Below are 13016 nucleotides of genomic sequence, written 5' to 3' on the forward strand. Positions count from 1 at the left end.
TTAAAACGGATATGGACAATAGGCTAGAAATAAGAGAATCTGGCTTGAAATACACTGAGAATTTTCAATATTGAAACGGATATTGACACTAGGCCAGAATTTAAGGCTAGAATTACACTGAGCAAGAACTTAATCCGAATCAAAATGTCAATACTAAAACGAATATTGACACTAGGTTAAAACTATGAGGATAAGACTAGAAATGCCGTTATGAGAATCTTGATGTAATCAGGGATTTTTAATTTTAAAACGAGTATTGACACATGTTTAGAACTAAGATCTTTAAGCTAGAGTTGAACTATGCAATAACTTATTCTCAATAGAAATGTCAATATTGAAGCGATTATTAACTTATGGCTAGAACATAGAGAATAAGGCTAGAAATACGTTATGGAGAATCTTAATTTTTATCGGAAAAATGGGATCAGAAACTTCAGTTTTAAAGGAAATAAAAGCGTTAGGTATAACATTGATGAATCTGATGTATTAGGTAATTTTGACTTAAGAAGGGCTGTTTGGCGACCTTGGGCGTGTGCGGCGGTGAGCATAGAAACTTTTTCATCTACATGATTCTTTAATTTTTTCGTCTGCGTGAGTCTTTGGTTCACTCTGGACATCTGTCCGAAAACATTTTTACTAATTCCATTCTTAGAGCTTATGCTATTTCTTCCCTGAGGCGTTCACTGCTCAGTCTTGACCAAGCAATGCAAATCTATTTCCAAATAAGAGAGAATTAACTTTAAATTAATTTTTTTTTTCCTTTCTTTTGAATACAATTTCATTTTTCTTATATTGCGGAATTATTTTGTTTCCAGGTATTTTAAAATTCTTTATTAAAGTAACAGTCACACTAGCAACATTTCTGACGTTTGATTTTTAGAGAAACTAAAATTAATTTTTTAGTGAATCGTCATGTTTGAAGTTTGAACCAAATAATCTAATCATTCATGAAATATGTTTTTAGGAACAACGCAACAACGAATACTTAGGAAGGTAAAAAAAATTTTCTTATTATTTTCAAGATTTTTTCTAATGGCGGTAGAATTTGCATGAAAATAGTTCAGCACCTGTCAATAAGTATCCTATCAACCTTGGCCTTAAGAAAGATAGATAAAATTTTTATATATAAAATATATTTTTGAAAGAAGCTGCACCACAGCAAGTCAATAGACTTACAATATAATGTTGCTTTAAATATAAATACTGTGAACATCTTAAATGCTTCAACAAACAAAATATTATACATGTTCTATAATATATGTTATAAATATATGTTCTAAAACGAAATATTATGTCCCTTAAATCTTATTATGCTAATTTTTGCTGATACCTCAAATAACTGATTTCTTTTTTACAAAAAATTTTTATAAATAATTTTGTCCTTGTGCTTTAAAAAACAATAAAAAAAAAAAACACAATATTTTATAAAAAATGACTTTGACTGAATGACTGCATAATAAGTACAATGACGATATATTATACATAAAACACGTAATATATAAAATGCAATGAATATATTTAATATATATATTTACTTAAAGAACGAATTTTGAATAAAGAAACCAGGTTTTACAAATCAAAGTGGTTTGGTTTTCAAAATTTTTTTGGTTTTAACATAAACTTTTATTGTAAACCGTTTTTTGAAAAACATTTTAAATTTTTGCTATATTGTCTTATCAAATAATGATTCATTCATAGTAATTTTAAACAACTTATTGTGTTAACAGGAACCATTGGTACTGTAATGATAAAGGATTGTTTTTGCAATATTTTATCAAAATACAAGAAATAAAAATGCGTAGAGCCCCCATGAAAAAGAGGTATGGACATTTATTTATATCTAGGTACACTTTTTCCATCATTTTAATTATACAAATATTTTATCGGGATTATAAGAATAAATTTTCATAATTTTCATAATTTTACTCAGCAAAGTTACATAGTTTAGCTGCAGTTTCATATTTTTTTACTTCAGAAAATAACTTTTTTTTTTTTAATGGAATTTTTACAATTTTATCAATATTAATAATATAATATTAAGAATCCATAATGCTTAGAGTCTTTTTCAAAAAAAGTTTTGTTTATCAAAAACGGATGGATTTTCTTATCTTAAGTATATAAAATTTAATACTAACATCAAAATCTAATTACAATAAACTAAAAAAACTACTGTAGATTGGTAGGTGCAGAGAAGAGGTTTGAAATCGAATCAATTGAGCTCTATAGTTTGTAGGTTTTCAAAGTCTCGCTTTTGCAGCAAGGAATAATAAATTGCGTATCAGCAACTTTCTGGTAAAAGGCTGTTCAGCCGTATCACTTTTTTAAATCATAGTTAGTTACACGTTAGCAACGAGGAAAAAAAAACAAACTAACAATATCAATGAAAACTCATCATTACCTCCCAGCTTTTTAGTAATAACCTCCGTAACTTGGTCCCCCGTATGTTTTGTAATCTCTGCTGTAATATGGGTTGTAAACGTTGTCTAAAGTAAATTACATGCATTTGTATAAATGCCTTGTCTTAAATTGCATCGACTTTGCATTCGTCTGAACTTTTTTTCTTTCGCTTTCGCTCTTTCTAACTAACAAAGCGTATCGCTGTGTATTTCACAGAAAATGCTTTTTGATAACATTTCAAATGCAACGAGACTTACCGTACGAATTATAGTTCGGGTCGCTTGAACTTTTAGCACTTTCGTCTCTGTAGTAGCCATTTCCTCCGTAGCCACTTCCTTTGTTGTAAGACCCGACACCATATCCACCTAATCCACTGTATCCGCCATATCCACCGTATCCACCGTATCCACCGTATCCACCGTATCCACCGTATCCACCGTACCCACCGTATCCGCCGTTTCCGCCGTATCCACCAAATCCGCCGTACCCTTTATCTGCATTGAAAACACATTGATATAGACGGCTGACTAAAATCAATGAAGAAGATGGAGATTTTAACATAAACACTTAAACAAACTCTTACTGTACGAATTGTACGAAGGGTCCTGTTTCGACATCTTCAGTGATTCATCGCGGTAGTACCCGTATACAGTTCCTTTGTTGTATAGGCCGCCACTGTATTCACCCAATCCACCGTAGCCCCCATAACCAAGGTATCAATAGCCTTTATCTGCATAAAAATAAATAGGAAAACGTTAGAAAATCAAGGCAGGCTGAAAAGCTCGAAGAAAAAAATCGAAGCAAAGTAATTCTTACTGTAGGTATAGCTTGTAGGGTCGTGTTTAGATAATTTGTTTGATGAATCTCTGTAGAAACTTTTTCCATACCCACTTCCTTTATTATACAAAGCACCAACGTATCCACCGTACCCGCCTTATCCGCCGTAGCCTCCGTAACCATAACCGTTTCCTATGTAAAGTTCAAATAAAACGTTTTTGGAGATTTATGAAAACACAAATTAAGCTACATTTTTTGCTTTGTTTTTGAAAAATTTTACTTACCGTAGAATTTAATTAAAGGATTGCTGTACTTTGCACATTTCACATCGATTGACGAACAAAGCAAAACTATCGAAAGGAGGACGTTTGATGCGCGCATACTTTGAGCTAAAAAACTTTTTTTTTATTTAGTAGCCGATTTAACGCTGCAAGAATAGCACACCAAACAAGTTTTTTTGGCAGTGTCTGCTGGACATACTTTTATACTTTTCTGTACTTCCTCGTTATGAGACGCGTTTTTGAATAGGAGTTGCAACTTGACCGCCAATTGTCAATGGTAGTGTTTAACATTTTAAAATGTTTTTCAATGAGGAAGATGAAAGAATCATTCAACATCAGTCAATAATCGCTTTTAAGTACTTTATTATCCATTTTAAGCCGGAAATACTGTTGAATATTTGAGAAAAACCCTAAAGTGTTTTGAAAATTTCAAACGAAAATCAGAAAACTCGATATTTTAAGTTTATAGTCTTTTAGAACCTTATGCTATTTTACAATTAAAAAAAGAACCTTGCAGCTAAAAGAGCATCAGTCGATAGTTAAGTTTATAAGTATGGTTTAATGCAATGAGTTTGAATAGTTTTGTTGACAGTATGGCTTACTACCGTACATTCGATAGCCTCTTTTACAGCAACATGTTTTTATCTCTGACAATGATAATATGCACTCATGTATGCTTTTACACTTTTTATTAGTAGCAATGTATTTGAGCTTCAAAATTTATTCAGTGTATAAACTTTAAAAAGGTTTGAATAAATTTTCCAAGCTTAATTTTGTTTTTTATCTGAGCAAATTTAAAAGTTTGCAAAAATCCAAGAAAATTTTGTTCGGGTATTTGAGATACGTTCTGAACGAAAGTACGCTAAGTTTGTTTAAATGAATTACTTTTATTATCTCGATTCTTATCTTATAATCGTTGATTGAAACAGTCCTGGTAATTGGTAATTTTATGGAGAGATCGATGTTACAGCGGTTACATGAGGATGTGCGAATTTAAAGTACTTTGATGAATGGACTCTTTCTTCTTCATTTGAACTTTTTTTAAGTTTTGAAAAAATTCAAACGAAAAAGAAAGTTATCTATAATAGAGCTGCGTTGGTTGGTTTATTTGGTTTTGTGACCAAAACTAAAAATTGTAACTAACTAAAAAAACCGTAACTAAAATTAGTCGACTAACTTTTTAGTATAACTAAAGTTAGTCAACTGACATTTTAGCGTAACTAATATTAATCAACTAACTGTAGTCTAACTGAATTTAGTCGACTAAATTTAGTTAGACTAAATTGCTAGTTGACTAATTTTAGTTAAGCTAAAACTAACCTTAACTCCCACGTTCTTTTTGTCCCATTTCCATATTAGATTTCCCATTCCCATTATAACTCCAATTGAATTCCCATCAACACTAGAATTTCTATTCCTGCCTCTTCTATTTCCATTCTAAGATCACCGAATTAAGCTGTTAATCTCAGCCAAGACTTAAAGAAATGCTTTTGAACATGAAGATTTAAACCAAATTTTTTTTTTTTAATCAAGAAATTTTTTTAAAAAAAGGGCCGAGAACAAAGCAAGTTAATCGAGTGATGCACTCTAACCCTCACAAGTTAGAGGGGGAGGGGGCACCAAAACGCTCATAAAGTGTAAAGTTGGTATAATGTTTGATATTTAAATGAAAGAGAGAAATATGTACAATTGACTAAAAAACATAACCGGTATGATTTTTCTACAGGTTTGAAGTTTTTGTTTTTGAATTATCAACAGTACGATAATTGAAAGCATGATCTTTAGAAAGAAAATAATTTGGTAAGTGAAAATGAAATGTGTATAAGCATTTGGTTTATAAAAAAGTTTGGAAAAGAAAAAAAAGGAAGAAGCCCTGAAAAAACCAAAGCAAACTTTATTTGAAGTTAGAGTAACATTCCTATGAAAGAAAACGAAAAAACGCTCAGAAAGGTCCAATTCTCTCTCAAGTAACTCAGCCTCACAAACAAAAGAAAGACGATAATGGTAATTTAAAACCATACATTTTTTAAGTTATGCTGCTCCCCCTCTAAACATTCCATAAAGTAAAATTTTGTCTTTTATTTTGTTTGTTTATTTTTTTCATGATAAGATAATATCAATAAGATAATGTAAAAAATAACAAACAATTGGTATAATAATAATATCAATTACTTACTAAATTCAAAAGTTTGTGATTAAATAGAATTCAGCGAACTGGCTGGGCTAAAAAAGTGACCCACTTTAGTTTTTAGAATATCTCATAAAAATTGCAAAATATTGAAAACTAATCAAGTTAAAGCTCATTCAATTCTCTAGAGGATCATCTGCATGATTATGTGTACAATCCCAGATAGCACACTAGCGTCGGCCCGATATCGGCATCATGTGTACAATTAAATGACCATCATGACCATCAGAAAAACCATGCATTACAAATGAAAACGTTACTAACGACTAACATGCATATGAATATGCGTGCCTTTTGATTTGATGAAGAAGTGGCAAGAAAACTGGCCTTTGAATAAATGTGCTGATTACAATATATTTTCAACATCGGAACCAAAATACCTCCCAATGCCCTAATTATTAAACATAATTACTATGCGTAATATTGAGATTAATAGATGGGAATGCAACAAAATATTCAAGCCATTTCTATTCTCGAAAAAAAAATCAATGAAGTTTATAATAACAACTTTTTTTATTTTTTACTTTCAGAAATATAGATTAACTCTTCAGATAAAATGCTGATAGTTTTACTTTTTTGAAATCTCTGTAAAAAAAAAGTTTACAGCGACCTGTAAGTTTAGGTGTTGATTTCATCCGATTGTCAAACGTTGTTCACATTTGTCAACCAGGGTAACGTTGTTTACATTTCGTTAGCTACCAGCAAAACTAAATGCTTCAAGCACCTATTTTTTACCTACTCTTTACACTGCAGTTTGATTTTTTTCTTCTTTTTGCATTTACAACAGGTACAAATAAATGATGCCAGGACAAATAAATGATAGATAGTCAAAAAAGCTGTTGCATTTTTTGGTTGTTGATTGAGGAAAGATGAACAGCTGAGTATGTTCTTCTAAGTTTTTATTCATGTTTTATAACAGATTTGATCTTTTACCATCCTTTTTCCAGGAACAACAGCTTAAAGAATTCATAATTAGTTGAGAGAAATTTTAAATACCAATAAAGTCACAAGATATCTGATTATCTTCTACTAAACGTCCTTTAATTTTGCGTGACATTGCAAAAATGCTTTTTATGATGTAGTTCGAATAAAACGTATCCATTTTTACTTCACATTTAAACAATTTATCTTTTCAATAAATTTTTTTGTATTAACCGATTTCTTGTGTTGACACTTTTTGTGGCTTAAGACCGTTCCGAGCCATTCAAACAGACTCCCGTAATTGGCTTCACACCTATCCAAAAATGGTCCCAACCTCAATTTTGAGGACCAAAAAAACGACCGATGGGGCATTAATCTGTAAGGTCTCAGATATTACCAGATGTAAAAATTAAAATCTAATCTCTATAGCCAAAGGAGAAAAACACATTTAAAGTTTATAGCATTTTGCGCAACTCTTCGCACTTGGAGCCCCGTCGTAAATCTATTTTGTTTTTTTTTCACTTTTGGGTTATGGAGTTTTTAAAAAATATCAAAAACTCTTCACATATATGTGTTGGCTATAACCTGACAAAAAATCAGCTCTTTAACACTTGTGGTTTGTGTACAGGGACCTAAAGTATAGGGTATGGCACTAAAAGCCTCTTTAAAAAGAGACAACGGATGCTTTACGTTTTTATTTTAACCTTATTATTGACTATGGAAGTTTCAAAATTTAATAGAATGAAGCCTTGGCATTTATCTTTCAGGCAAAAAAAATAGAAGCAAGATATCTTTTATCTGTGCAAAGATATAGCTCTTAAAGTAGGAATCTCGCCTTTGAAAAAACGGCCAAAATATAGCAGCTTTTTGTGGTTTTTATGCTTTTTAAAGATTCAAAGTTACATCAAGTAACTAATTTAGTAACAACATCATGTGACTATTGGATATGGGATTCTATGGTTGTTAGACTTCACATTTGTGTGTACTTTGTCTGTAAAAAGAGTGCTCTTTTTGTCCAAGTTTGTATAAAATATGGGGAAGAAAACACATAGCTAGAGGCATTTTTTCTAATTATTCTGAATTTAAAACACATAAAAACCTCTTTATATTTTAGTTGTTAAACCCACAGGTTTGCTTTGTTGTTTTTGTTTAAAATGAGTGAACAAATATTGGATATAATAAAAACTTTTTTTCATATTGTAAAAATTACTTTAGAATTGCAAATTCAAAATTAATTGGTTATTTATAAAATAATTTCAAAGTAAATGCTAGAATCAAGTTTTTTTTATTTAAATCAAATATGTATAACCTTGTTGTGCTTTTTTTCTTGTATTGAAGTATCTCCTAAAATCTTTTATTGCTTTGGCCAAGTTTTTTTCGACTATTTAAAAATGTGTAAACAAATGTTTCTTATTTCCGGGAAAAGCCACAACATCAAAGTAATTACATTTAAGCAGTCAACATTCTAAACAACTAAAAAGATTTTTTATCAACACAAGCTTGTACTGAAATTTTTTTTCAAAGATCAGTTTTTTAAGCACTGAAATGCCATATAAAAGAAAAACTCATCAAGATTGTCGGCAATCTGTATGCTTCTTTTGTTTTTCAAAATGTGACAGACATATTTCTGATTTCAACAAGAAAAGAATACTAGATATTTTTTCTGGAAATTCCATTGATTTTAAGGATGATAGAGTTCCATTGGGGATATGTAATTCCTGCAGAGCAATGGTACAAAAGCATGGCAAAGGAGATAGAAACTTGCCTCTTCCCAAGCTACATGACTTTAACAAAGTGATTATTAGACCACAGACCAGAGGATTTGATTCTTGTAATTGTTTAATTTGCCAGGTTGGCCAACTAAAAGGACATTCTACAAAGCTCTCTTTTTCAACCGATCAAGATTTGAAAGAATCATCAAGTAGTTTTGATAAACTATGCTCAAACTGTCTCAGTGCAGTCAAAAGAGGAATAACACATAACTGTTCACAAGCCACCAAGTTTGAAAACTTAAAGAAAATGGTAGCAACTGATTCCAGAACTGCTGAAAAAATTGCGTCCTCTGTAATAACTCAAAAGGTATCTTCTCCACAGGGCACTATTAGGTTGAGCAGAGAAAGAGGTAGAGCTCTAACAATCACTCCAGGTCCCTCCAGAGCTCAGTGCATATCAAGAACTTCTCTAAATACTTTGGACATGGTTCAAATTCAAATCAATACTGGTCTTTCAAATAAAAAGATGCAAGAACTGGCTGTAACATTAAACAAGACTACAAATTCAAAAATTGTTGAAACAAAATTTAGGGAAAACTTTACAATGGCTGGTCGAAAAGTTGAAAGTTTATTCAAACTTTCCAAAATCTCACTTACAAGGCCATCAACAAAAACTGATTATTTGGCAAAGGTTGTTCACTGCAAGAGTTTAGGGGATTTTTATAAAACAATTCTCAGAGTTAGAGCAATCACTTCACCGCCTCTCATCAAACTAGGTATTGATGGTGGAGGAACTTTCCTCAAGTTCAGCTTGAGTGTTATCTCCAATGGTGGATGTCAAAATGTCAAAACAAGTTCAGCCTCAAATGACAAAAGCTTACTGGCTGTAGAACATGGGAAAGAAACAAGTGTCAAGCGCCAGCTACTTGTTGCTGTTGCTGAAAATGTTTCAGAAACTTATAAAAATGTCAAAAAAATTTTAAGTTTATTTGGGAAAATTGATGTGCCTTTCTTTATTGCATGTGACATGAAGTTAGCCAATATCATCTGTGGCATTCAGTCTCACTCAAGCAAACACCCTTGCTGTTGGTGTGATATTAAATCTAGTGACCTCAAAGAACAGGGAACTCCAAGAAACTTCAAATCCATTAGGATGAAATACAAAGCATTCATTGAGAAAGAGAATGGAAAAATGTGTGCAAAGGATTTTCATAATGTTGTTCATAACCCATTGTTTGATCAAGAAGATGTCAAACAAGTTATTGAGTTTATTCCCCCAATGGAACTTCACCTTCTCCTTGGAATTGTAAATCATCTTTACAAATCAATGCTAAAGATATGGCCTAAAGGCAAAGATTGGCCATTACTTCTTAAATTGAAATTACAACCTTATCATGGTGGAGAGTTTGTTGGGAATGATTGTCATAAGCTTTTGAAGAGTACGAATGTTTTGCAAAGAATTATTGAAAGAGAAAAGGCAGACCATATGCTTGGTTTTGTGAAAACATTCCAACATTTTAAGAGTGTTGTTAGCTCCTGTTTTGGAAGGACATTAAATACTGAATATGTTCAACATATCAAAGACTTTAAGAACTCATATCTTCAACTCCCAATTTCAGTCACCCCAAAAGCCCATGCAGTGTTCTACCATGTTCCTGAATTTATTACTCTGAAGGGTACAGCATTGGGGATTTTTAGTGAGCAATCAACAGAAGCCTTACATTCAATCTTCAGTGCTCAATGGGCTAGGTACAAAAGAAACCCTGATCACCCTGGTTATGAAGGCCAGTTACTGAAATGTGTTATTGACTATAACAGCAAGCATCTTTAAATTAGATTTTTTAAATAACTCTTTTTTTTTTAAACAGTTAAACAGTGATTTCTAGAATTTCGTTCTTGCCTAAAATTTTTGTTTATATTATACACTGTACCAATTTTCGTTCTTGCCTAAAATTTTTGTTTATATTATACACTGTATCAATTTATTTATATTTTCATAAAATATCATAAGTTTACAAAAAATTAATCAGAAGTATATATCTTATTTTGCAAGTACTAAATAAAAAAATCTCAAGAGCAATTTGAAGAAAAAGTAATAAACATCAAAACACCACAATAAAGTAATTTTTTTAAAGGAAATCTGTATGTGTTTTTACAACGGGAGATTAAGTTTAAATGGGATTTTCATATGTTTAATATCTTGTTAAAACCTATTTCAGTAAAGATATATTTCTTTTTTAAATTAAAAAAAGTTACCATTATTGTGTATATTTCCAATATTTGTTCACTCATTTTAAACAAAAGCAACAAAGCAAACCTGTGGGTTTAACAACTAAAATATAAAGAGGTTTTTATGTGTTTTAAATTCAGAATAATTAGAAAAAATGCCTCTAGCTATGTGTTTTCTTCCCCATATTTTATACAAACTTGGACAAAAAGAGCACTCTTTTTACAGACAAAGTACACACAAATGTGAAGTCTAACAACCATAGAATCCCATATCCAATAGTCACATGATGTTGTTACTAAATTAGTTACTTGATGTAACTTTGAATCTTTAAAAAGCATAAAAACCACAAAAAGCTGCTATATTTTGGCCGTTTTTTCAAAGGCGAGATTCCTACTTTAAGAGCTATATCTTTGCACAGATAAAAGATATCTTGCTTCTATTTTTTTTGCCTGAAAGATAAATGCCAAGGCTTCATTCTATTAAATTTTGAAACTTCCATAGTCAATAATAAGGTTAAAATAAAAACGTAAAGCATCCGTTGTCTCTTTTTAAAGAGGCTTTTAGTGCCATACCCTATACTTTAGGTCCCTGTACACAAACCACAAGTGTTAAAGAGCTGATTTTTTGTCAGGTTATAGCCAACACATATATGTGAAGAGTTTTTGATATTTTTTAAAAACTCCATAACCCAAAAGTGAAAAAAAAACAAAATAGATTTACGACGGGGCTCCAAGTGCGAAGAGTTGCGCAAAATGCTATAAACTTTAAATGTGTTTTTCTCCTTTGGCTATAGAGATTAGATTTTAATTTTTACATCTGGTAATATCTGAGACCTTACAGATTAATGCCCCATTGGTCGTTTTTTTGGTCCTCAAAATTGAGGTTGGGACCATTTTTGGATAGGTGTGGCTTAAAACTTCTATCAAGCTCCACTTTTTTTTTTGAAATTTGATGTTAGAAAAATTTTTTGCTATTTTATTTAATCGTCCTGTTTTTGTGTTTTACAGTCAAAGTTAATATTTTCACTTTATTTTTAGGGCTGTGCAAAAATATGGTAAGAAATTTTTATTGTTAAAATATGATCAGAAAATTTTGCCAAATATTTATAAACAAAATTTCCAATAAAGAAGCGCCTATTTCCTATAATGTTAAATTTTTTTAATAGTTTTATATCTTGTGAGTAGGAAAAATGAAAAAATAATTTTTAGTCGACTCAAACATATTATTTGAGCGAAGAAAAACGCGCGACAGCCGAGACACCAGGTCGACACACATGTCCAATCGGATGAAAAAGCATTCACACAATTAAAATTTAAAACTGTTTTTACAATAACGACTAAAATTCAATTTTATCTACACTGATAAAGTAATAATAATTCAATGAATAAGGTTTGCGACAATTCTGTAACTATTTTATAATTTTTATTAACAAGTCGAGACCAGAGACAAACTTTAATCAAAACTAGTAAAACCTGTTTCAAAGAACCATGACTCAGGTCGAAATAAAAACCTAATTTGAAAACTTGAGAACAAAATGCACAGAAAAAGTTGTGAAAATTCAAAAGGTTTTTTTAGAAGATTTTTTGGAGAAATTTTTTTTTTTTTTTTTTGGGGGGGGGGGGAGAATTCTATGGTAAGATTTTATGAGAAAATCTAAAAGAAAATTTTTTTGGAAATGATTTTTTTTTGGGGGAGATTTTTTTGGGGGGAGAATTTTTTTGAGATGATTTTAGGAGAAAATCAAAAGGAGAATTTTTTTTGAGGAAAATTTCTTGAGATATTTGGGATAGGAGATTTGAGTTTTAAATTTTTTGTTTGAAATTTTTAAAATCGAATAAAACATATAAGTTATGTAAATAATTTCTTTCGTTTTCCCTCCTCACAGCATCCATATAATAATTATTTGCAATGTGCGGTAAGAATGGACGTCACTTTATTTCTCTGTCTTTTTTTTTTCGATTTATTTTGGACTTTCCTGATGAGATTCAAAATTTTCTCTGTTTAAAGTTGTCTGTTTAAAATCATTTTAGTTAAACGACACTCATCAATGCAATTGCATCAGAATGTAAGATGAGGACAGAGAAAAATAATCTCAAACGTACATAAGAAATTATTTTTACATAAATTCATTACGTGTTCGAGAATTTTTTTAAAAATAAAATGAACTTTTTAAAATAAAAAAGTTTCAGTCTGCTATTGTGCTAGTAATAGTTTATTAAAATACACAATTTACCGATGCTGCAACTTCAAGTATTTTAGAACATAGTTCTCGAAGCCCTCGTCAGAGGCCGCCACATCCCATCATATGATATTGCAGGCCGCTATATGCCGCCGTAGGCTTCTTAACCCGAAGCCACCCATTAAAGTCACAAATTATGGCGTTTGGGAAATGTAACCAGCCATTGAGCGCTATGTTGAAGCAGCTTTAATCAGTCTTAAAGTGTCTAGGCCAGCCAAAAAGCTAAAAAACCTATGGCTTTGGGAACATATTTCATTTTTAGTAAAAAAAA

At 31.1% G+C, this 13016-nt stretch overlaps 1 protein-coding gene and 1 long non-coding RNA gene across 2 annotated transcripts in view; both read left to right on the plus strand.

Moving 5' to 3' along the window:
• LOC149892448 (uncharacterized) overlaps positions 1-10107 on the plus strand; it is a 50848-nt gene extending 40741 nt beyond the window's left edge. Inside the window, exons 2-3 of the mRNA XM_090080619.1 lie at positions 7694-9222; positions 9337-10107. Of these exons, the coding sequence (XP_089936745.1) occupies positions 8110-9222; positions 9337-10107 (1884 nt within the window). The 5' untranslated portion in view covers positions 7694-8109. The remainder of the gene's footprint in view (positions 1-7693; positions 9223-9336) is intronic.
• On the plus strand, positions 876-11839 carry LOC149892451 (uncharacterized). The gene is made up of 4 exons (XR_016449504.1): positions 876-993; positions 1728-1820; positions 11544-11560; positions 11715-11839. It is a non-coding gene; the product is annotated as an uncharacterized LOC149892451 (long non-coding RNA).
• Positions 11840-13016: the final 1177 nt, after the last annotated feature.

The sequence above is a fragment of the Hydra viridissima genome, unplaced genomic scaffold (assembly GCF_058129835.1).
Source record: "Hydra viridissima isolate aposymbiotic clone 2 unplaced genomic scaffold, HvirCarnegie_v1 scaffold_2, whole genome shotgun sequence".
In the NCBI taxonomy this organism is placed as follows: domain Eukaryota; kingdom Metazoa; phylum Cnidaria; class Hydrozoa; order Anthoathecata; family Hydridae; genus Hydra; species Hydra viridissima.